The sequence below is a fragment of the Salvelinus fontinalis genome, chromosome 7, assembly GCF_029448725.1.
Source record: "Salvelinus fontinalis isolate EN_2023a chromosome 7, ASM2944872v1, whole genome shotgun sequence".
NCBI classification, from domain to species: Eukaryota; Metazoa; Chordata; class Actinopteri; order Salmoniformes; family Salmonidae; genus Salvelinus; species Salvelinus fontinalis.
This window is the reverse complement of record NC_074671.1, coordinates 47,898,974-47,923,853: the sequence shown is the minus strand read 5'-3', so window position 1 is coordinate 47,923,853 and position 24,880 is coordinate 47,898,974. Positions and strand designations below refer to the sequence as shown.

The 24,880-nt window shown below is 41.0% G+C and overlaps 1 protein-coding gene across 3 annotated transcripts in view; it reads right to left on the bottom strand.

Moving 5' to 3' along the window:
- The window catches only part of LOC129859555 (contactin-associated protein-like 5), a 41,359-nt gene extending 37,081 nt beyond the window's left edge, over positions 1–4,278 (bottom strand). For 2 of the 3 annotated variants that reach the window (XM_055929449.1, XM_055929451.1), the window contains exons 1-4: positions 3,733–4,278; positions 3,032–3,142; positions 2,275–2,468; positions 1,057–1,207 (exon numbers count right to left, since the gene is read on the bottom strand). In XM_055929449.1, coding sequence (XP_055785424.1) covers positions 1,057–1,207; positions 2,275–2,468; positions 3,032–3,142; positions 3,733–3,832 — 556 coding nt within the window. In that variant the 5' untranslated portion in view covers positions 3,833–4,278. The remainder of the gene's footprint in view (positions 1–1,056; positions 1,208–2,274; positions 2,469–3,031; positions 3,143–3,732) is intronic. The other variant, XM_055929450.1, reaches the window with a different exon arrangement.
- Between the last annotated feature and the right edge of the window lie 20,602 nt (positions 4,279–24,880).

Sequence of the window (24,880 nt, the reverse complement as noted above, 5' to 3'; positions counted from 1 at the left end):
TTTCTCCAAAAAGTACGATCTTTGTCCCCATGTGCAGTTGCAAACCGTAGTCTGGCTTTTTTATGGCGGTTTTGGAGCACTGGCTTCTTCCATACTGAGCAGCCTTTCAGGTTACTACGATATAGGACTCGTTTTACTGTGGATATAGATACTTTTGTACCTGTTTCCTCCAGCATCTTCACAAGGTCCTTCGCTGTTGTTCTGGGATTGATTTGCACTTTTCGCACCAAAGTACGTCCATCTCTAGGAGACAGAACGCATCTCCTTCCTGAGGCGTATGACGGCTGCGTGGTCCCATGGTGTTTATACTTGCGTACTATTGTTTGTACAGATGAATGAAGTACATTCAGGCATTTGGAAATTGTTCCCAAGGAGGGACCAGACTTGTGGAGGTCTACAATTTTATTTTCTGAGGTCTTGGCTGATTTCTTTGGATTTCCCCATGATGTCAAGCAAAGAGGCACTGAGTTTGAAGGTAGGCCTTGAAATACATCCTCAGGTACACCTCCACTTGACTCAAATGATGTCAATTAGCCTATCAGAAGCTTCTAAAGCCATGACATCATTTTCTGGAATTTTCCAAGCTGCTTAAAGGTACAGTCAACTTAGTGTATGTAAACTTCTGACCCACTGGAATTGTGATACAGTGAATTATAAGTGAAATAATCTGTCTGTAAACAATTGCTGGAAAAATTACTTGTGTCGTGCACAAAGTAGATGTCCCTACCGACTTACCAAAACTATAGTTTGTTAACAAGAAATTTGTGGAGTGGTCGAAAAACAAGTTTTAACGACTCCAACCTAAGTCAATGTAAGCTTTCGACTTCAGCTGTACCTAATTATAGACAAGTTGAGTAACAAATAACATACAAAAATGTTGGAAATCATAAGCAGAAACATAGACCTATCTAAAAAGGCCTGTCAAAAAATGTGCGGGCCTCCGATTTTTCACTTTATCACGGACGACGGTTGCGGGTGAACAAACAGCTGATCCCGCGCATCACTAACACAAACAATATCCTGACTAGAGACAGCCTGATGTGATGATCCACTCACTGTATACACAGCCATAGACCTCCACTCTGAGGCCGATCCATCCTGTGCTGCTCCAGTCCACTGGGATGAAGCGCAGGAACCTAGCAGTGATGGAATGGACCAGCTTGTGTTGGACCACACCCTCTGAGTTAGTGTTCCCTCTGTATGTCTGCTGGGAAGAGGAGAGGGAGAACAGATACAGTATTTACTAGATTGGTCAAACACATTCAAATCAAAGTTTTTTTCAATTGGTAACAGATCATGGAAAGTAATCATTCATTCAAAGGTAAAGTGAAAAAAGCCAGGAATAGTAGACAGTCAATGATACCAACGAGGGCAAATGAGGGCTTTGCTTTTGTGTCAAGATGCAGTCTCTCTATTTCTTCCTCACAACTTTTGAGAAGAACGAGGAGGAACATGAGATTTAAGGGGAAGATAAAGCTCTTTCATGACTTGTATTGATTCTTCTGTGGAGGCCTAAGCCCATCTGAGCCCATTTGTTTTGCCTTTCAGTATGAGAAGAACCAATGCGACCTCTGTCTCTGGTGGGCCCAGTGGCCACAGAAATCAATTCAAAAGTTCAAACCCCCCAAAATAAAGTAATTCAAGTCAAGCAAAAAGGAAGCTTGTACCCTAGAGGCCAAAAGACTGTGTTTTATGCTCTTTGTAACTCTTAAGCCGCCACCCGAAGCATCTGGGATGAGAGCGTTCAAGTACAGAGAGCAGAAAATAGCTGGGGGTTGATGAGGTAAACAAAAGTTTACATTTGGTATTTTCAGAAGTGTGACATTCTTTCTTATTTTCTTTCTTTCTATTTTCTTCCAATAATTACAGCAAAACATTTCATTTTTCGCATTCTACTTTTCTCTGCTCTACTTAACCAAAACCTCTCATTTACAGCTTTAAAATGTCTTATAATATCTGCCACGGAAGGATTCCCCTTAAGACCTGAAATGAATCCCTACTTCTTATGACTTACACAAATATTATTTTTCTTATTATGCTTTTTGAAGGGACATGACAATTAGTAATTAACATAAGGGATTTTCATATTTTTTTTCACCCAACTTTTAACCTAAATCCAGTGACATGGTGACATTGTAGTTTTCATGAATTTATACGTTATAGACAATTTAGACTTTGCAGCTAGCCCCTCTAGAGGGAAAAGCCGCTTAGTTCTGCCTCCAGGGCAAGACTCATTACAATAAACATCAACCTGCCAGACAGGCAGAGCCTCACCTCAGTGTCTTCGCTCTGTCCGTACTGCTTCCAAGCCAGGCCAGAGTCACTGAACAGCAGCATAAAGCTGCTCACCCAGTCAGAGCTCCCTGAACGGCCCTGTGTAGCGATGGCCGTGATCTCCATCTTCTCCCTGAGGTCCAGCTGGAGCCACGGCTGTCTGTCTGACCGCTCCGGGGCCCAGCCACCCTCTCCTGGAGCAGGAAAGGGTACAATGGGTGTGTGTCTCTCCGGGTTTGTGTGTGTGTGTCTGTGTCTCTGTGACAATTAACAATGACATTCATCACTGTTGCAGTTGTTAATATGTATATTATTGATGCATTTCATTTTAGCATAATTGTTATTGTTTTTCTTTCACTTGGTCCTCACACCCACTCAGTGGTCATGCTGCTCCCCCTATGGTCATCCCCCCCACCCTCTCAACAGTCTTTACTCTGCCTCCACCCCAATGGACATTTATCTATTCATCACTGCTACAGTTATGATGCATATAGTGCAATTTCTATTGTTGTTTTTTTAGGGCCGTTTTCATTCTTTTATTTCACTTAGTCCTGTATATTGGAGCTCGGAGCCTAAGATTTTCACTTTACCCTGCAATCACACCTGCAACCCTGTACACCTATTAAACCTATTAAACACTCTGAATCTCTCGATCTGAATCAAATCTTCTGATTCTAATAATGCAGGCCAACACAGCCAAATCCCTCACTAGATCTGACAATGTTTTGCTTACAACAGTGAACGTGGCAATACTTACCCTCTCTTCTGTTCAGCTTGGCAGAGTGAGGCAGCTGACTGTTGGAGGATGTTGAAGAGCTTTTGAAGGATGACTCAGGCAAAACTGATAGCAATGGGCCATTACAACTTTCTGAAAGAGGATCGTGGTTATTTTATGCCGTGCGTGAACAATAGTGTGAAACACTGCCACCAGGTGATGGAAAGAGGGAGTGTCCCAGCAAACCACCTTTATTTAACTAGGCAAGTCAGTTAAGAACAAATTCTTATTTACAATGACGGGACACCGATCCCGAAGAAGTTTTAAGAACACATTCTTATTTACAATAACGGCTTACACAGTCCAAACCCTAGCCAGGACGACGCTGGGCCAATTGTGCGCCGCCCTATGCCTTCTCCAAAACAGCTACATTGAGTAGCCTAATAAGCTTTTAACACCAGTCAATTTGAAGTCAACATAGACACCATGCAATTGAATACAAGACAATTGAATATGAATTCAAAGCACACCAAATGCATTTTCTTAGCCTCACATAACAAGTGTCCTAATGTGTTAAAACAATAGCTCACCAGAGTCATTATGGGGGAAATTATATATACCTCTCAAATATCATACCAAAAGTTGAGTTGGATGAGTGTCAGAGTGTGACCGATATATTTGGCAACCTTAAACACCGATATCGAATAGGCTAGTCTACTGTAACACACTTGCAATTGACTTACTTGCTGCATGTGTGGATCCACAAATACTCAAAACAATGACACTGAATGCATAGAACCACGAGGCGCTTCTCGAGCTCATTTTCGCCAACAGAGCAGGCATTTTATCCAATTTGCGTTACAGCATCTGCCGGTGGTCCCCAGAAAATAGGTCCAAACGTGTGCGCGCCGCCGCTCAGAATGTTCCTGTGGCTTTCCAGCTCTATCCTCGATATATTTTTGTAAAAGCCATGTGATTAAATCTTAGAGACCTTCTCACAAATATCATCTTAAAGACGTTGTTTCAAAAACAACAAAAGTCGCTATTTATAAGGACAATAGCTTTACGTTCTTCATCAAGGATTGCTGGTTACTTCTGGTGCGTTCCGACGCACTAGCATCGTCGCGACTCCAATGGGAAATCAATCAGAATTTTGAGCACGCAGTGTGCATCTCACCTGCTTCATTTGCAAGCGCGTGTGTGTGTGTGTGTGTGTGTGTGTGTGTGAGAGAGAGTAAGCGTCAAATAGACAGAAAGAGAGCGAGAGAGAGAAATAGATTCAGCACCACAGACAGCTCCACACGCGTCCAAGCGATGCCAGGGCTTGCATATCCCGCTGTGCTTTCACGCTATAGCGTCAAAACATGAGACCAACAATTTTGACGCATATAGATTGTTCAGTTCAGATGCCATAATAAACCCACCAGGCCTATATTTAATTAGACGCTGCTTAGCATTTGATTGTGATTGCCTGTCACAGATTATTGCATTGTAACGTGTTAGTCGTCATACACTAAACCTAATCCTAATCTATCATATCATCTCGGCACCATTCATCCAGCAAAGTCATTTGGATTGAAAGTTATGTTATCCATCCTATAACAGTATCCATTTGAAATGGGATGGTATAATTAAACACCGTTCATAAATCATGTCATTTTGTTTATTAATCACTTATTTGCGATACTATTTCAGATCTTGCTGCTCTCTCTGTACATGTATACTTTTGGTTTCTTCTCTCATGAAATATCTAATTAAATACATTTCCGTGATTAATAATGTTTGCACCATGTTTTGTCCTGCTACCTTGTTGTGTTGCTACCGTGTTATTGTCATGTTGTGTTGCTACCCTGCTGTGTTATCATGTGTTGCTGCCATGCTGTGTTGTTGGCATATTTTTAAACGCACAAACACACACACACACACACTTAAGTACATCCTGGATCATATAAGAGCATTGTTCCATAGATAACATAATGCAGTGCTCAGTTGGGTTGCCTGGCAAGGCACTGGCAAGGCCAGACAACATCTGTTTTCTGTGGGTAGCATGCAGCCATAACCCTGGAAGGCCAAATGGAAGGTTTACAAAAACTATTCTATGTTCACCAACTCAGGTTGGACAGGACAAATACGCCATCCAACCAAATACGTTTTGTTGTTCATTGGTTGTGTTTTCATGTAATTTAGAGGCACTTTTGAAGGACTAGTTTCAGGTTTAATACAAAAGATAACTGAATCCAATGTGAATTATTATGTTCATGGATATTTTTGTAGGGGATGGTTTTCTTAAGGGAAAATCAAGTCGGAAATTTCAAAGTGGAAATTACAAACTTCGGGAGCCTTTTTAAATGTCAAATAAACTGCACGTTTGAAGTCCTGCATTGCAGGAATGTTCTCCTGCAACGGGGTGATCAAATTAAGATCCTTCATCTGAGGCTGGTGAATGAGCATTGTATTCACCCCCCTTGGCGTTTTTCCTATTTTGTTGCGTTACAACCTGTCATTTAAATTGATTTTTATTTGGATGTCATGTAATGGACATACACAAAATAGTCCAAACTGGTGAAGTGAAATGAAAAAAATTACCTGTTTAAAAAAATTTGATTAAAAAAATAATAATAATTTAAAAGTGGGTGCTTGCATATATATTCACCCCTTTTGCTATGAAGCCACTAAATAAGATCTGGCGCAACCAATTACCTTCAGAAGTTAGTTAGTTAAATAAAGTCCACCTGTGTGCAATCTAAGTGTCACATGATCTCAGTATATATACACCTGTTCTGGAAGGCCCCAGAGTCTGCAACATCACTAAGCAAGGGGCACCACCAAGGAAGCGGCTCTATGAAGACCAAGGAGCTCTCCAAAAACGTCAGGGACGATGTTATGGAGAAGTACAGATCTGGGTTGGTTTTAAAAAAATATCAGAAACTTTGAACATCCCACGGAGCACCATTAAATCCATCATTAAACATTTTTAAGAATATGGCACCACAACAAATCTGCCAAGAGAGCGCCGCCCACCAAAACTCACAGATGAGGCAAAGAGGGCATTAATCAGAGAGGCAACAAAGAGACCAAAGCTATCCCTGAAGGAGCTGCAAAGCTTCACAGCGGAGGTTGGAGTATCTGTCCATTGGACCCCTTTAAGCCGTATAATCCACAGAGCTGGGCTTTACGGAAGAGTGTCCAGAAAAAAATAAGCAAACATGTTTGGTGTTTGCCAAAGGCATGTGGGAGACTCCCCACACATATGGAAGAAGGAACTCTGGTCAGATGAGACAAAAATTGAGCTTATTGGCCATCATGAAAAACGCTAGGTCTGGCGCAAACCCAACACCTCCCATCACCCGGAGAATACCATCCCCACAGTGAAGCATGGTGGTGGCAGCATCATGCTGTGGGGATGTTTTTCATCGTTAGGGACTGGGAAACGGGTCAGAATTGAAGGAATGATGGATGGAGCTAAATACAGGGAAATTCTTGAGGGAAACCTGTTTCAGTCTTCCAGAGATTTGAGACTGGGACGGAGGTTCACCTTCCAGCAGGACAATGACCCTAAGCATACTGTTGTGTAAATCAAATGATACAAAAAAAACTACATCTATTTTTATTCCAGGTTGTAAGGCAACAAAATAGGAAAAATGCCAAGGGGGTGAGTACTTTCGCAAGCCACTGTAAATGCATTCAATATGTTAAATTCATACTTTCCCCTGCTCTGCCCTTGAAATATCTCACTCGTTGTAGAAGATTGGCTGTGGATCAGATCAGGTGCGAATATGAGGGGAAAATAAGTAGTATTTTATATAAAGGTCACAGTGGCATTGCTTTTAGTTGCTTTGAGGCAGTCTGTTCTCAGCAACCAATTATTATTGTTTTCTAAAGTCTTGTAGAGATTGTGTTTTTGTGAGGTTCACTTTCACCTGATGGCTTGTAATTGGTAAAGGACAATCTCACAGCAGTGTGGTTCTTTCCAAATATTGGCCAGGCCACAAGAATCCCACAAAGGAGGTAAAACAGAAAATGTCCTCTCCTGCCTATCCATGACTTTTGCTGTCCTTACATACAATATATTACTGCTTGTTCCTCCTTCAGGCTGGCCTCAGATCCTTATGAAGGATATTATACGTATTTGTGTGCACCTCCAACATGTATGATATGTACTAATGGTCTGGTTACTTTAGACAGAAACCAAAGTAGGAAGGTTGGACGGGGAGGATGGGTGTGCATATGCCGCTACCGTCTAACAATCCAAAGGTTGCGTGTTCGAGTTGTGTCGGGGACAACTGTAGAATTTTAGCTAACTCTTTCTAACCCTTCCTAACCTTAACCTGTTGGGGATGGGGGCGCTGTTTAGACTATTTATGCTAATGTGGCTAATTTTTTAAACGGCTTCCCACAAAATCCTTGATCGTACAATATGCATATTATTATTATTATTGGATAGAAAACAGTCTATAGTTTCTATAGGAGTTGAAATTTTGTCTCTAAGTGGAACAGAGCCCATTCTACAGCAATTTCCCTGACATGGAGTCAGATTTGAGAAACGTTGGCCACTTTTCTGAAGTCATTTAAACGGGCACTGTCGTTGCTATGACTATACGGACACTTCTTACGTCTTCCCCTGGATGCCTTTACGTGATGACGATTCCAACGGGCTCGATTGCTCGTTCACAGGCCCTACAAATGAAAAAAACCTTTAGCTAGCAAGTCTTTTCTTGCTGCGTAACGCGCGTGGAAGACACCGACCCTCTCCTGTTCCAAGCGTTAGTTTAGCCTGTTATATTTCTCCGGTCATCTTTTCACTCGTTATAGGAGTTACAAACATCACAAAGTAGTTAATTTAAAGCGTTTTATAGCAATTTATATCCGTTTAGTGCGATTTTGGGACATTTATTTTTGCAACGATGTGAAAAGTTGGGAACGCTTTTCAGTTCATCCCGAACGTAGTTGACATTTCCACATGGCAAGAGGACAGCTTTCCACCAAAAGACGATTTCTCCCAAGAAAGGATCCTTTGCCCAAGATACTGATGGAAGAACAGCTCAAGGTAGGACATTTTTATTATGATAAATCGTGTTTCTGTCGAAACATTTTAGTGGCTTAGGACGCCATGTTTTTTGACGTAGCTTCGCTTGGCGCAAACTGTATTGAAAAGTAAGGATAAATTAAAAAATGTAATAACGCAATTGTATTAAGAATTAAATTGTCTATCAATCCCTGTCCACCCTATATTTTTTAGTCACGTTTATGAGTATTTATGTATAAGAGTAGATCACTGTCTAAGTGGCGCAAGGACTTTTTCTTTACCAGCTTGTCTACATTTCACATTGTCTAACCATGATTTTGGTGGCTAAATATAAACATTTTCGATCAAACTGTATATGCATGTTGTAATGTGATGTTACAGGAGTGTCATCGGAAGAATTCTGAGAAGGTTAGTGAAAAAATTAATATCTTTTGGCGATGTTGACTTTTATCGCTCACTTTGGCTAGAATCAATGCTGGGCTGCTAATTGCTATGTGCTAAGCTAATATAACGATTTATTGTGTTTTCGCTGTAAGACACTTAGAAAATCTGAAATATTGTCTGTATTCACAGGATCTGTGTCTTTCGATTCGTGTATGCTGTGTATTTTTACGAAATGTTTGATGATTAGTAGTTAGGTAAACACGTTGCTCATTGTAATTATTCTAGTCCATTTGTGATGGTGGGTGCAATTGTAAACTATGCCATATACCTGAAATATGCACTTTTTTCTAACAAAACCTATCCCATACCATAAATATGTTATCAGACTGTCATCTAATGAGTTTTTTTGTTGGTTAGGGGCTATAAATATCTTAGTTTAGCCGAATTGGTGATGGCTACTGGTGTTGGTGGACAAATAAAAGATGGTGGATTATGCTAATGTGTTTTTAGGTAATAGATGTACATCTTTACATATTGTGTCTTCCCTGTAAAACATTTTAAAAATCGGAAATGTTGACTGGATTCATAAGATCTGTGTCTTTCATTAGCTGTATTGGACTTTAATGTGTGAAAGTTAAATATTTTAAAAAAATATTTTTTTTGAATTTCGCGGCACTGGTTTTTCAGTGGGGGGGGGGGGGGTGTGCCGCTAGCGCCACGCTGATCCTAGACAGGTTAATCTAATTCTCCTTACCCCCATTCTCATCGACAGGGCTGTAGTGGAGCAGGTTGAGAGCTTCAAGATCCATGGTGTCCACATCACCAACAAACTAACATGGTCCAAGCACACCAAGACAGTCATGAAGCGGGCACGACAAAACCTATTCCCTCTCAGGAGACTGAAAAGATTTGGCATGGTTCCTCAGATCCTCAAAAGGTTCTACAGCTGCACCATCGAGAGCATCCTGACTGGTTGCATCACTGCCTGGTATGGCAACTTCTTGGCCTCTGACCACAAGGCACTACAGAGGGTAGTGCGTACGGTATCGTACCAGGTCTAGGTCCAAGAGGCTTCTTAACAGCTTCTACCCCCAAGCCATAAGCCTACTGAACATCTAAATAAATGGCTACCCAGACTATTTGCATTGCCCCTCACCCTTTTTACGCTGCTGCTACTCTCTGTTATTATCTATGCATAGATAAGTCACTTTAATAAATCTACCTACGTGTATATATTACCTCAATTACCTCGACTAACCGGTGCCCCCGCACATTGACTCTGTACCGGCACCCCCTGTATATAGCCTCGTTATTGTTATTTTACTGCTGCTCTTTAATTATTTGTTACTTTTATTTCTTATTTTTCTTTAGGTATTTTTCTTAAAACTGCATTGTTGGTTAAGTAAGCGTTTCACTACACCTGTTGTATTCGGCGCTGTGACAAATAACATTTGATTGGATTTCATTTGACTTTACTTAAATTATCCTAACCTTTGTCATTACCATTCAAAAAGCACCCTGATCTCAGAGAAAGTCATATAGTAGTATATGTCCTCATGATGAACGATAAGTAACGTTCCAATTCGTATGATATTGTACCGCCGGATAAGAGGTATGATACTATACGTCCTCTAATATTTATGATATTATATGACCGCTATTCCATTCTTATTGTAACCTAATGTAATGTAATATATCATACTAAAAGGATGAATATTTTCCTGTATCAAATCCTACGAATTGCCTTGAGACCAGGTTGCCTGCTTGTCCACCAGCACATATTTTTATGCCATAAGATTTTGCCTCCGTGATTTAGGTGGAAAACATCCTATTCCTTGTGCCAGAATGCTTTACAGATGTATACTAGATAGTGTGAATAGATAAGCTCTGGTTTAGATTATGAAAAGATTTACAGACCAGTACACTTTTACAAACCTAAAAGGGATATTTGGCTGTCCCCATAGGAGAACCCTTTGAAGAACCCTTTTTGGTTCCAGGTAAAACATTTTCCACAGAGGGTTCTACATGGAACACAATAGGGTTTTAGTATGGGGACAGCTGAAGAACCCTTTTGGAACCCTTTTCTTCTAAGAATGTAGTGCTAGTCAATGCAGTAACGTCTTATTTTACAATAATGTGCTTGTTGTATGATCAAAGGGGAACCGTCAGGGAGCTAAACCCTCCGGGAGCTAACAGAAGTCTACAAGGTCTCAGTCTACTCAGTCAAGGCTACCCATAATGCTAGTGTAGATCGACAAACCACCTCCATTACAGTTGTAAACATGACAGAAGACCTGTCATAAAGTGACATGTCCATCCATGATACTTTTGCTTCACTGTAGAGATTAGTGTGATACCCTCCATGATCCATCCTATGTACAGTATATGGTTCAGAAAAAAACATTTGACCAGGGCCAATAGGGCTATGATCAAAAGTAGTGCACTATATTTACATTTTACATTTTAGTCATTTAGCAGACGCTCTTATCCAGAGCGACTTACAGTAGAGTGCATACATTTTATTACATTTTTACATACTGAGACAAGGATATCCCTGCCGGCCAAACCCTCCCTAACCCGGACGACGCTATGCCAATTGTGCGTCGCCCCACGGACCTCCCGGTTGCGGCCGGCTGCGACAGAGCCTGGGCGTGAACCCAGAGACTCTGGTGGCGCAGATAGCACTGCGATGCAGTGCCCTAGACCACTGCGCCACCCGGGAGGCCCAGTCTATATAGGGAATAGGGTGTCATTTGGAACATGTCCTCGGTCTCTCTCTGCTCATTTTCTTTGTCATTAGAAATGTAGCTAGCCATCATCAGCTAGACTTGTACCCTTCTGGTGCCTGATTGCTCAAGATTGAGGCAATTGAGAGACAAGATTGCTCAGTAATAGCTTGGAGAAATGCGAGCTGGGCTGAAGCAGAAAGCCGTTCTACATGACATCTTATCTATATAGTCATGTTTCGTCAGCTTATAGCTGGTCTCATGGCTGGGATCTTTGATGCAGCTGAACAATTCAGTTAAAGGATTAAGGGGTAAGTTATCATAAATCGTGTATTATGAACATGTAGTCACACTACTTATAGCCTGAATGTACTGTAATGCATTGTGTTGAAGTTATTAGGCATTATAAGACATGCCATGATCACGTTTCTGTTCATACACGAACACCTTATCTTTAAACCCTCTGTATAAAATACAAATAACTCTCAAAATGACGTACATGAAGTTTTAAAACTGCATTTTAGGTTTAAATATTGTTCAAATTCAGAAACGCCAGTAATGGAATATGAAACACAAGAATTCCGGGACAACATTTGTGCTGAGCTCAGGCATCCTGTGAATGCCTAATTTTAGATCTCAATGTTCTCTTGATATTCTTCTGGTAAGGCCATGGCACAATTAGAATCTGAGGTGGTCAGGCTAACTATGGGGAGCAAATACTGTCTGTGGTTTCAAAGTCACATTCAATCAATCAGTAATGATAAATTAACCTGAGACGCCGTCAGATCTGAACAAGCAGACAACCTTACAAAGAGGCCACAGTAAGACGGTACATTGTGGCGGCGCTGGATAAATGTTGGACAATAATTCAAGCTAAAAGGACATGATGCTGAAAAATATTCGAATTAGGCAAATAAACTCATGTTTCTGTCTCTGGACTGCTTTTGAATGCCTCCCAACATAGTCAAATCAACACAATCACACTAATGAAGTGATTACTGAGTGATTACTAACATTGTCAGTGAGCTTGTATAAAAATAGAACTTAACTCACTTGTTCAAAACCAGTTTAGTGCTGAAAGAGATCCAATCCATCACAAGGGTTATGAGAGGTGAGCCATCAGACATCGTTTCCCTGCTCCACTGACCCAGAAAATTCTCTCTGCTTTATTCACCCGTGTCTGAGGGCCAACACATTTCTCATTTCAAACCCTTCACCTGTGTCATCTAACAAATCAAAACATACCTGCCTAAGAGACAGAGGGACTTGTACAGCTAGAATCTGAAAAGATGTCGGATGCCTGAAAAGGAAACCTCTACGGCCCCAAAATTCATTATTGACTGTTGTTGTACTGTTACGCACACGGAAATTGAGAGCTTGTATCACATTCCCTGAGCTTAGTTGAAGTTGGATTAACCATTTAATCATTTTCGATCATGTATCATGATGCCCTATTTAAGAACTTACTGAAACAATGGTCAATAATCACTTGCAAGAAATGGGAGGATAGCATTGCCACTTGACTCTCCAAGAATTAATACATTTTCCAGTAAGATGGTCTGTTCCGTGATGCGTCTTCATTAGTTCTGTTTTGAAGAATGCATTTTGTCCCAGAGGGTACATAGTGCATTTAGATCCAAATCTCTGAGGATGATACAAATTCGTTTCAGATGACGTGAGAGACCAGTGGAGAGGACATGGCGACAGTAGGATTGTGACCCTGGCCACTAAATCCCTTTCTGAGGACAGACATTGTGTCTCAGTGTTCTCCAGCCATTACAAGATCATGTTCCTCCCGCAGATCAGGCTTCTTAAATGAAAAATGTGCACAGTATATACAGTAAAAATGTTTATACGTGCCTCTACTAAATAGCACCAACAGCAATTCAATATTTTTCGAAACTGCAATACTGTGCAAAATATTAAAGCCAAATACATTATTCTTGCAACATTTTTGGGCTGACCCTTTCACTCAAAGAAAAGACTGAACTGAGAGTTGCAATCGTATGCAAAAAGTATTGGTAGGAAACCTTTTCAAGGTTAATGCCTATCAATCAGTTTGTTTATTTTCCTCAAAACGTTACAGTCCCTATTTGCATAGAGTTTCATCTTATATATAACCAGGGACGACTATGCTTGAAGTTAGTTAAGATAAGGTCCCATCTTAATATTCATGTTAAACATTGGTGCACAGAAGCAATTATTGCCTACGCCTTATGCTGCCTTAACAAATGACCTTCATTTAGATATGTGTCCCGCAACTCATTTGCTTTTCAGATGTGGTGATTTATCAACGTGTCAATGTGTCTCCGACTGTCATTTAAACAATGGTTTGGGATACAAGACAAACTAAGCACCTCGCTTCCTGTTTATCACATTGTCCTACACTCGCTGAGTGTCTCCACAATCTCCAGGCTATTTTGGGAAAATAAAACCCATAGGAGGGGTACCAATGACCCACAGGTCCCTTTTCAGTACACAGCACACTGAAGTCATGCTCAGATGAGAGCGACTTTTGGTTGCAGTAAGAAAGCCATCGCCATTTGCTCCCGTATGTTTTGATCACAAAATAACTTTTGGGGGGGGGGGGTTCTCATATGCTTACAATAATGTTTGGATTATTACTTGAACAGTCGCTAAGATTATATTTTGTTGTGGTCTTTGCAAAATAACAATTTTGGGTCTGCAGTTGTTAGCTGGAACGCTGACATTCGTTGACATAGGCTGACAACATTTACTGTAACAACATTTACTGTAATAACATTTACTGTAACAACATTTACTGTAGCAAAAGCTAGCCAAAGAGCCATTAAGTGTAATGCAGTTGATTGTTGATGATGACACAAACATTATATTAAGCAGGACATTCATACGAGCCTTAATATCCAATTATAATCCAAAAGTAGTGTGAAATGCACTCATAATCAACATGTGAATAGAGGCTTTTTTTTTTGCTGCCGTGCTATACGAACTCCCCCGTGTTCTGTCACCAACTTGCGCGCATCGCCCTCGTGCGGCTCTGTTTGCAAACACAGAAAGGGGTCTATACAACCAGCTTTTTCAACCATGACAAAGGTCTGGAATTCCTTCATTAAGAAAGGCAGAGAGTACTTAGACCCTGCACAGATATCTGCCTCGGTCTCCCTCCACTCAGACAGACAGTGTCCGGGGGGGAAGGTATCTGTCACACCCTGATCTGTTTCACTTGTCTTTGTGCTTGTCTCCACCCCCCTCCAGGTGTCGCAATCTTCCCCATTATCCCCAGTGTATTTATGCCTGTGTTCTCTGTTTGTCTGTTGCCAGTTCGTTTTGTTTCGTGAAACCTACCAGCGGTTTTCCCCTTGCTCCTGTCTGTTATAGTTTCGTTTTTTTTTGTTTATCCCCGTTTTGACCATTCTGCCTGCCCTGACCCTGCCTGCTGTTCTGTACCTTGCCAAACCGCACTGGATTATTGACCCCTGCATGCTCTGACCCTGAGACTGCCTGCCGTTCTGGACCTTTTGCACCCTATCTGGATTACTGACCCCTGCTTGCCCTTGACCTGTTGTTTTGCCTGTCCCTGTATTAGTAATAAACGTTTGTTACTTCGACACTGTTTGCATCTGGGTCTTACCTGAAACGTGATAGGTATCTGTCGGTTTGGAGGAGTGATGAATTGCCATCTTTGTGATCTCACCCTCAGTGTCCCCTCCCTTCGAGCCTCCAACACTGTTGACATTTCTGTATCGGGAAAGCTGAAGGCAAGACAGAAGAGTGGAAGGAGGGTGCAGAGGGCAGGAAAGATTCATTAATTCATCTATTGTGTCACTCCCTTTCAGTCAAGGTTCAGAAACTATCTTGGGTGGTGACCTCCCTCACTAGAACGTATAATTACTCCAGCAGTAATGTGCATCTAGCCACTTTGAAGTAGCACTCTCTGAACTTCTAAACCAGCAGTTCTGTAGTCTTTAACTTTGAAATATGCAGGATATTTGAAAGGTTTATCAGTGTTGTGTCAACTGTAGGGCAGTACAGTTAGATTACAGATGTATGTTTGTGGGAGCCAAGTCATATATATATATATGTATACATGCATGCACATATAAATACATACTGTACATATACAAATACATAGACATACACATATATATATATATATATAAACATGTTAAAATATATATACATTTCATTTATTACTCTCCAACCCTACCACCCCTCCCCCAAATGGAGCAAACTAGTGAACTACGCTTAGGCCTATATTTACAGTTTATACATACTATATACATTTTATAGACACAGTCTATTTTACAATAGTTGTATTTTGTTTGTTTTTAACTCTTGTCCTTCCTCAACCTCTCCTATATACAGTGGGGCAAAAAAAGTATTTAGTCAGCCACCAATTGTGCAAGTTCTCCCACTTAAAAAGATGAGAGAGGCCTGTAATTTTCATCATAGGTACACTTCAACTATGACAGACAAAATGAGGAAAAAAAATCCGGAAAATCACATTGTAGGATTTTTAATGGATTTCTTTGCAAATTATGGTGGAAAATAAGTATTTGGTCAATAACAAAAGTTTATCTCAATACTTTGTTATATACCCTTTGTTGGCAATGACAGAGGTCAAACGTTTTCTGTAAGTCTTCACAAGGTTTTCACACACTGTTGCTGGTGGCTGGTGGCTGACTAAATACTTTTTTGGCCCACTGTATGTACGTTGTCCATCCGGTTTGATTTCTATTTGCCATATCTTTCAAACTGTGCTCTTTCAAAAAAGTTCTCAACCTATATACGTTTTACGGGCACAGTATTTTTTTTTACATTAGTTATCTTTTGTTATTAGTCCCAACCTTCAGCTCCATTCAACCCCTCCCATCTATCTCTTAACACCATCCGTATTGGATTTCTAGTTGCCATATATTTTTCGACTGTGCTGTGATGTTTCACAAAAGTTCTGAACCTTTCTATTGTCATTGTTCTACAGATTGTAAATTGAAAATATTTTTTTTTGCTAAAAGTATTATTATATTATTGATTGATTGACTATGACTTTTCAGATCGCCCAGTAGTGCTATCTGCAGGGTTAGCTCCAAGTAAATATTGCATTTCTTCAGCCATTCCTGGACCTGTGACCAAAAACAAGCTACATATGGACAGTACCAAAACAATGATCTAATGATTCTGCCTCTTCGCAGCAAAATCTGCAGAGCTGGGAAGGTTGTATCCCCCACATACAGCTCTGTAAAAAATTAAGAGACCACTGCAAAATTATCAGTTTCTCTGGTTTTACTATTTATAGGTATGTGTTTGGGTAAAATTAACATTTTTGTTTCATTCTATAAACTTCTGACAATATTTCTCCCAAATTCCAAATAAGAATATTGTAATTTAGAGCATTGTTTTGCAGAAGATGACAACTGGTCAAATTTCACAGTGACCTGGAGAGGCCTACAAGCCAGTGTCTCGCACCCACTGTGAAATTTGGTGGAGAATCGGTGATGATCTGGGGGTGCTTCAGCAAGGCTGGAATCGGGCAGATTTGTCTTTGTGAAGCATGCATGAATCAAGCCACGTACAAGGTTGTCTTAGAAGAAAACTTGCTTCCTTCTGCACTGACAATGTTCCCCAACTCTGAAGATTGGTTTTTCCAGCAGGACAATGCTCCATGCCACACAGCTAGGTCAATCAAGGTGTGGATGGATGACCACCAATTCAAGACCCTGTCATGGCCAGCCCAATCTCCAGACCTGAACCACATTGAAAACCTCTGGAATGTGATCAAGAGGACGTCGGATGGTCACAAGCCATCAAAGAAAGCCAAGCTGCTTGAATTTTTGTGCCAGGAGTGGCATAAAGTCACCCAACATCAATGTGAAAGACTGGTGGAGAGCATGCCAAAATGCACGAAAGCGGTGATTGAAAATCAGGGTTATTCCACCAAATATTGATTTCTGAACTCTTCCTAAGTTAAAACATTAGTATTGTGTTCTGTATAAAAAAAATGATAGAAAAAGTATACGTTTTGCGTATATCAGTTCATAAATCATGTGCCATGGAATCGGTACATGAAAAATATCTTCCCAACTATTTTGCAATCTATATGGCACGGCTGTCAATTTTTTGTCCCTTAAATGAAACTGATATACTTTTTTATTTATCACAATTTTATTTAAACAATTTTGCATTTATTTAAACAATAATGCAGGGCCGACAGACCAGTTCCTTACTTTTTCCCATTTCCACTTTCTTCTTCCATTTTTTGCGGTAATGCTGCAATTAGTTGGTTGTAATTTTGGGTAGAGCATTTCCATATATTTTAGTCAGCTTAACGTATAAGAAAAACTCCACCAGTCGTATTTATGATATCATTCACAAAGATTATACATTTTTTTAAACATATATATTTGTATATTTATAAATTAGTATATTTGAGTTCAACCACAATTTTTGCTGTTTTATTTGTTCTGTCTTTTCTGGTGGATTAAATTGAAATTGTAACCAACTTTTCATGGCTTTTTTTTTTAAATAACGATATTTGGGAGATGATTTCCTTTTCAAATAACTGAAAGTGAGAGGTTGTAATCTGAATAAAGGGAAAAAGGCCTTTCTTGAAAATAGGGTGAGATATTCTTACTCATTTGCTAGAGAACCAATTCAGATTTAAGTATAACTTTTGTATGACTGAAACCTTCAGTAAAAAGTCTAATGCTTAAATATTTAATCATTTCTGCTCTCCGAATTCATAGTCATTATATAAATAGGCCCGTTTTATTTTGATCTGGCTCGCCGTTCCAAATAAAATTGAACATTTTATTCTCATGTATGCTGCTAGTATCCAAGGTGGCTTAGCAGTTCAGACGTCTTTTCCGTATTGTCTTGTCGTATCCTGTATATATATATATATTTACACCTTTTCTTCACAAATCATTTATTTATTTTATTATCCAAGAACTCAACTACAAAAGCTTTCCTGCAAAAGCTTTCCTGCAACCCGCTTCACCAATTACAATAAGTATTATTTATCTCAATCTGAAAATCCATCGTGGAAGATAGCCAGGGGCTAATTCAGAAGCTAGCCTGATAGCTAACCAGAAGCTACTCCGATAGCTAGCCAGAAGCTAATCTGTAGCTGCCCCGAAATTAGCCGGTTTACTAGCTAGCGTTGGTGTTTCAGCTGCCCACGTTTTGCGGTCATCAGCTATTCCTTTAGCTCGATAATCTACCGGCACTTTTGTGCAACGCGACTCGGACCGGAGCATTCCGGGACTTTTTTTTCTCTCAGTTTCCCCGGATTCCAACCGCAGGCTCTGGACACTTGCACCTTGATTTCGCAGCTAGCTAGCTGCATACCGTGTGACTATTGGCTTACGTCGACCCCGGAGCAAACTCAAATCATGCTGGAGCTAGCCAGCTGAGGAGTTCCATCACCATCCGGACCCGTTTCTTTTGTTGCTGCTGCAGATACGGAACCCCACCGGGCCTTCACGACTGACTGCCGACGTTATCTGCCCGAGGGATTTATCCAACCGGCAAATCCGTCCCGACGTTACCTGAACGCTCACCTGAGGCCCGCTAATCGTTAGCTGTCCTATCGGCTGCTATCTGAACAAAACCCCACTACACGGAACCTACCGACGGAAACGCACGAGGTATCTACAAACAGACCTCCATCCTATGCTGCTACCGATAGCCATATACCCGGCCAGCTGTCTGGATCGCCACGACCCCAACCAACCTCTACTCACTGGACCCTTACTGATCACTCGATTAAGCATGCCTCTCCTTAATGTAAATATGCCTTGTCCATTGCTGTTCTGGTTAGTGTTTATTGGCTTATTTCACTGTAGAGATTCTAGCCCTGCTCTCTATACCATATCCAACCTATCAGTTCCACCACCCACATATGCGATGACATCACCTGGTTTCAATGATGTTTCTAGAGACAAGATCTCTCTCATCATCACTCAATACCTAGGTTTACCTCCACTGTATTCACATCCTACCATACCTTTGTCTGTACATTATTCCTTTAAACTATTTTATCGCCCCCAGAAACTTCCTTTTACTCTCTGCTCTAGTAGCTCTAGGCGACCAATTCTCATAGCTTTTAGCCGTACCATTATCCTACTTCTCCTCTGTTCCTCTGGTGATGTAGAGTTGAATCCAGGCCCTGCAGTACCTGGCTCCACTCCTATTCCCCAGGCGCTCTCTTTTGATGACTTCTGTAACCGTAATAGCCTTGGCTTCATGCATGTTAACATTAGAAGCCTCCTCCCTAAGTTTGTTTTGTTCACTGCTTTAGCACACTCTACCAACCCGGATGTTTTAGCCGTGTCTGAATCCTGGCTTAGAAAGACCACCAAAAATTCAGACATTTTTATCCCCAATTACAATATTTTCAGACAAGACAGAACGGCCAAAGGGGGCGGTGTTGCAATCTACTGCAAAGACTGCCTGCAGAGTTCTGTTATACTATCCAGGTCTGTTCCCAAACAATTTGAACTTCTACTTTTAAAAATCCACCTCTCTAAAAACAAGTCTCTCACCGTTGCCGCCTGCTATAGACCACCCTCTGCCCCCAGCTGTGCTCTGGACACTATATGTGAACTGATTGCCCCCCATCTATCTTCAGAGCTCGTGCTGCTAGGCGACCTAAATTTGAACATGCTCAACACCCCAGCCACCCTACAATCTAAGCTTGATGCCCTCAATCTCACACAAATTATCAATGAACCTACCAGGTACCACCCCAATTCCGTAAACACGGGTACCCTCATAGATATCATCCTAACAAACTTGCCCTCCAAATACACCTCTGCTGTTTTCAACCAAGATCTCAGCGATCACTGCCTCATTGCCTGCATCCGTAATGGGTCAGCGGTCAAACGACCTCCACTCATCACTGTCAAACGCTCCCTGAAACACTTCAGCGAGCAGGCCTTCCTAATCGACCTGGCCGGGATATCCTGGAAGGATATTGATCTCATCCCGTCAGTAGAGGATGCCTGGTCATTTTTTAAAAATGCCTTCCTCACCATCTTGAATAAGCATGCCCCATTCAAGAAATTTAGAACCAGGAACAGATATAGCCCTTGGTTCTCTCCTGACCTGACTGCCCTTAACCATCAGAAAAACATCCTATGGCGTTCTGCATTAGCATCGAACAGCCCCCGTGATATGCAACTTTTCAGGGAAGCCAGAAACCAATATACACAGGCAGTTAGAACAGCCAAGGCTAGCTTTTTCAAGCAGAAATTTGCTTCCTGCAACACAAATTCAAAAAGGTTCTGGGACACCGTAAAGTCCATGGAGAATAAGAACACCCCCTCCCAGCTTCCAACCGCTCTGAAGATAGGAAACACTGTCACCACCGACAAATCCACTATAATTGAGAATTTCAATAAGCATTTTTCTACGGCTGGCCATGCTTTCCACCTGGCTACCCCTACCCCGGACAACAGCACTGCCCTCCCCTCTGCTACTCGCCCAAGCCTTCCCCATTTCTCTTTCTCCCAAATTCAGTCAGCTGATGTTCTTAATGAGCTGCAAAATCTGGACCCTTACAAATCAGCCGGGCTAGATAATCTGGACCCTTTCTTTCTAAAACTATCTGCTGAAATTGTTGCCACCCCTATTACTAGCCTCTTCAACCTCTCTTTCGTGTCGTCTGAGATCCCCAAAGATTGGAAAGCAGCTGCGGTTATCCCCCTCTTCAAAGGGGGGGACACCCTTGACCCTAACTGCTACAGACCTATATCTATCCTACCCTGCCTTTCTAAGGTCTTCGAAAGCCAAGTCAACAAACAGATTACCGACCATTTCGAATCACACCACACCTTCTCCGCTATGCAATCTGGTTTCAGAGCTGGTCATGGGTGCACCTCAGCCACGCTCAAGGTCATAAACGATATCGTAACCGCCATCGATAGGAAACAATACTGTGCAGCCGTATTCATTGACCTGGCCAAGGCTTTTGACTCTGTCAATCACCACATCCTCATTGGCAGACTCGACAGCCTTGGTTTCTCTAATGATTGCCTCGCCTGGTTCACCAACTACTTCTCTGATAGAGTTCAGTGTGTCAAATCGGAGGGTCTGTTGTCCGGGCCTCTGGCAGTCTCTATGGGGGTGCCACAGGGTTCAATTCTTGGACCGACTCTCTTCTCTGTTTACATCAATGATGTCGCTCTTGCTGCTGGTGATTCTCTGATCCACCTCTACGCAGACGACACTATTCTGTATACTTCTGGCCCTTCTTTTGACACTGTGTTAACAACCCTCCAGGCGAGCTTCAATGCCATACAACTCTCCTTCCGTGGCCTCCAACTGCTCTTAAATACAAGTAAAACCAAATGCATGCTCTTCAACCGATCGCTGCCTGCTCCTGCCCGCCTGTCCAACATCACTACTTTGGACGGCTCTGACTTAGAATATGTGGACAACTACAAATACCTAGGTGTCTGGTTAGACTGTAAACTCTCCTTCCAGACCCACATCAAACATCTCCAATCCAAAGTCAAATCTAGAATTGGCTTCCTATTCCGCAACAAAGCATCCTTTACTCATGCTGCCAAACATACCCTTGTAAAACTGACCATCCTACCAATCCTCGACTTCGGTGATGTCATTTACAAAATAGCCTCCAAAACCCTACTCAATAAATTGGATGCAGTCTATCACAGTGCCATCCGTTTTGTCACCAAAGCCCCATATACTACCCACCACTGCGACCTGTACACTCTCGTTGGCTGGCCCTCGCTTCATACTCGTCGCCAAACCCACTGGTTCCAGGTCATCTACAAGACCCTGCTAGGTAAAGTCCCCCCTTATCTCAGCTCGCTGGTCACCATAGCAGCACCTACCTGTAGCACGCGCTCCAGCAGGTATATCTCTCTAGTCACCCCCAAAACCAATTCTTCCTTTGGACGCCTCTCCTTCCAGTTCTCTGCTGCCAATGACTGGAACGAACTACAAAAATCTCTGAAACTGGAAACACCTATCTCCCTCACTAGCTTTAAGCACCAGCTGTCAGAGCAGCTCATAGATTACTGCACCTGTACATAACCCATCTACAATTTAGCCCAAACAACTACCTCTTTACCTACTGTATTTATTTATTAATTTATTTTGCTCCTTTGCACCCCATTATTTCTGTCTCTACTTTGCACTTTCTTCCAATGCAAACCAACCATTCCAGTGTTTTTTTAGTTTTTATTTTACTTGCTCTGTTGTACTCACTTCGCCTCCATGGCCTTTTTATATTTTATTTATTTATACATATATCTGTTTGCCTTCACCTCCCTTATCTCACCTCACTTGCTCACATTGTATATAGACTTATTTTTTTTCACTGTATTATTGACTATATGTTTGTTTTTACTCCATGTGTAACTATGTGTTGTTGTATGTGTCGAACTGCTTTGCTTTATCTTGGCCAGGTCGCAATTGTAAATGAGAACGTGTTCTCAATTTGCCTACCTGGTTAAATAAAGGTTAAATAAAATAAATAAAAAATTCAAAAGACTGTTTGCTAGGTGTAGGCAAGACCATAAAAAATAGGTGGGATATGACTAAAGAGTTTATCAGGGTTATTCAACCACAAATAGACAGGAATGTTCATTTCCATGGTAGCAAGATCTTATCTATTTTTGTGAACTTTTTATAATCTTTTTTTGTAGGGAGATCATTTCCTTCTTTTGGGATATGTATATCGAGTATGTCCACATTCCCGTCAGACCATTTTATTGGTAAACTACATGGTAAAGTAAAAGTAGTATTTTTTAGTGATCCAATACGTAAGTACACATCATAATTTGGTTGTAATCCAGAGAGGTTAGAAAATTATCTAGCTCCTCTTTGAGGCTGTGGAGGGATCCAAGTTGTGGATTTAAAAGGAAACATTAATCATCAGCATACAATGACACCTTTGTTTTTAAGCCCTGTATTTCTAATCCCTTGATATTATTGTTGGATCTGATTTTAATAGCTAACATTTCGATGGCCATAATAAATAGACATGCCGATAGTGGACAACCTTGTTTCACTCCTCTTGACAGTTTAAAACTTTCTGAGAAGTAGCCATTATTGACTATTTTACACCTAGGGTTACTACACATTATTTTAACCCATTTTATAAGAGATTCTCAAAATTGAAATGTTCCAGGCATTTATAAATAAACTCCAGTCGTACTTTATCAAAAGCCTTTTCAAAGTCCGCTGTGAATAGCAGGCCTGATTTCCTAGATTTTTCACAGTGTTCTATTGTTTCCAGTACTTGCCTTATATTATCTCCAATGTATCGTCCATGTAAAAAACCTGTCGGATTAGAATGAATAATGTTCAACAATATCTTTTTTAATTCTATGGATTTTAATTCTATAGATTTTGCTAGAATTTTTGAATCACAACACTGAAGTGTAAGGGGCCTCAATTTTTAAACTGGACTGGATCTTTATATTTCCTACTTATATCCTGTTTCATTAATAATGGTCTTCTGAGTATATCAAAAAAGGTTTGGTATACCTCAACTGGTATGCCATCCAGCCCAGCAGTTTTCCTGGACTTAAAGTGCATCAAGAAGTTCCTCCTCTGTAATTTTATCTTCACATTAGTTGTTCTGTGTGGCTGTTAATTTTACGTTATTAATAGAAAAAAAATCCAACAATTAGCTTTGGTTAGAGGAGATGGAGGAGACTGAAATGAAAACATATGCTTAAAAATATGCTTAAACATATGCTTTGCTTTCTCTTTCAAAATATCAGTGGCCCTGTGGAAGTCAGTAGTCACTCAGTAAATCGGCTCAGCCGCTGAACAAGAGAGCCTCCATCCTCCACTCCTTCATTCTCCCACGGCCTCTACTGTCAGCTTGAATTCCCCACCTTCTTCCTCATATCAGGTGTGTTCTGCCCTTGCCTCAGGGCCCTGGATCCTGCCCATGCTTCATACGGTTTAAATGATGACCGGAGAAATAAATCCTTCCACTACATCTCATTCCCTCTCTCCTTCCACAGATCTCAAGGAGAGCAGAATATACCTATATGACGCATATACAGCAAGCCCATGTAAAACATTACAGGTGACTAAAGAAAGACTCCCCGAAAAGGATGATTGTTATTCTTATAGAAATGACCGTCTATAGAGGTCATTGTATTGTTCAACATGTCGATACATGAAACCATTGACTATTGGCCTATTTATTTGTCTGTCCATAAAAATTATTTACTGGAAGTCTGTCAGAAACAGTTCATCAACACATAGCTCCACATCTTCATTTCCAATCGACATCTATTTTGTTACTGATATAACATGACTTTGCTGAGTGAATTAGAGTCGACACTTGCTAATATATTAGACGTCACAGTCTCAGTAGAGCCAGACAATGTGATTTCTCTGACTAAGAATCGCTTTAGTCCAAAGCATTTATTTCTAATGTTCTCTATTGACAACAGCTGAACCCACAATGTAAAGGGATTGACATGAATTTGAATTTCACAGGATGGCACCGGAGAAGAAGGCTGAAGTTTTACGTGTTCCAATCCAATTGTGTTCCTATCCAATTTTTGCTTGTTCCTTTGCAACTTATTTTTTTACTTATTTTGTACATAATGTTGCTGCTACCGTCTCTGATGACTTAAAACGAACTGGCAGAATCCTTTTTTTCCTTTAACAAGTCTGACAAGCAAGACGTGAATGACATACTGCTTTCCCGGGAACAGGCCCAGATCCCCATCATTTGCGTGAAGAGAAGGCGGCCAAAAAGGGGCCGGAGGGCGGGCT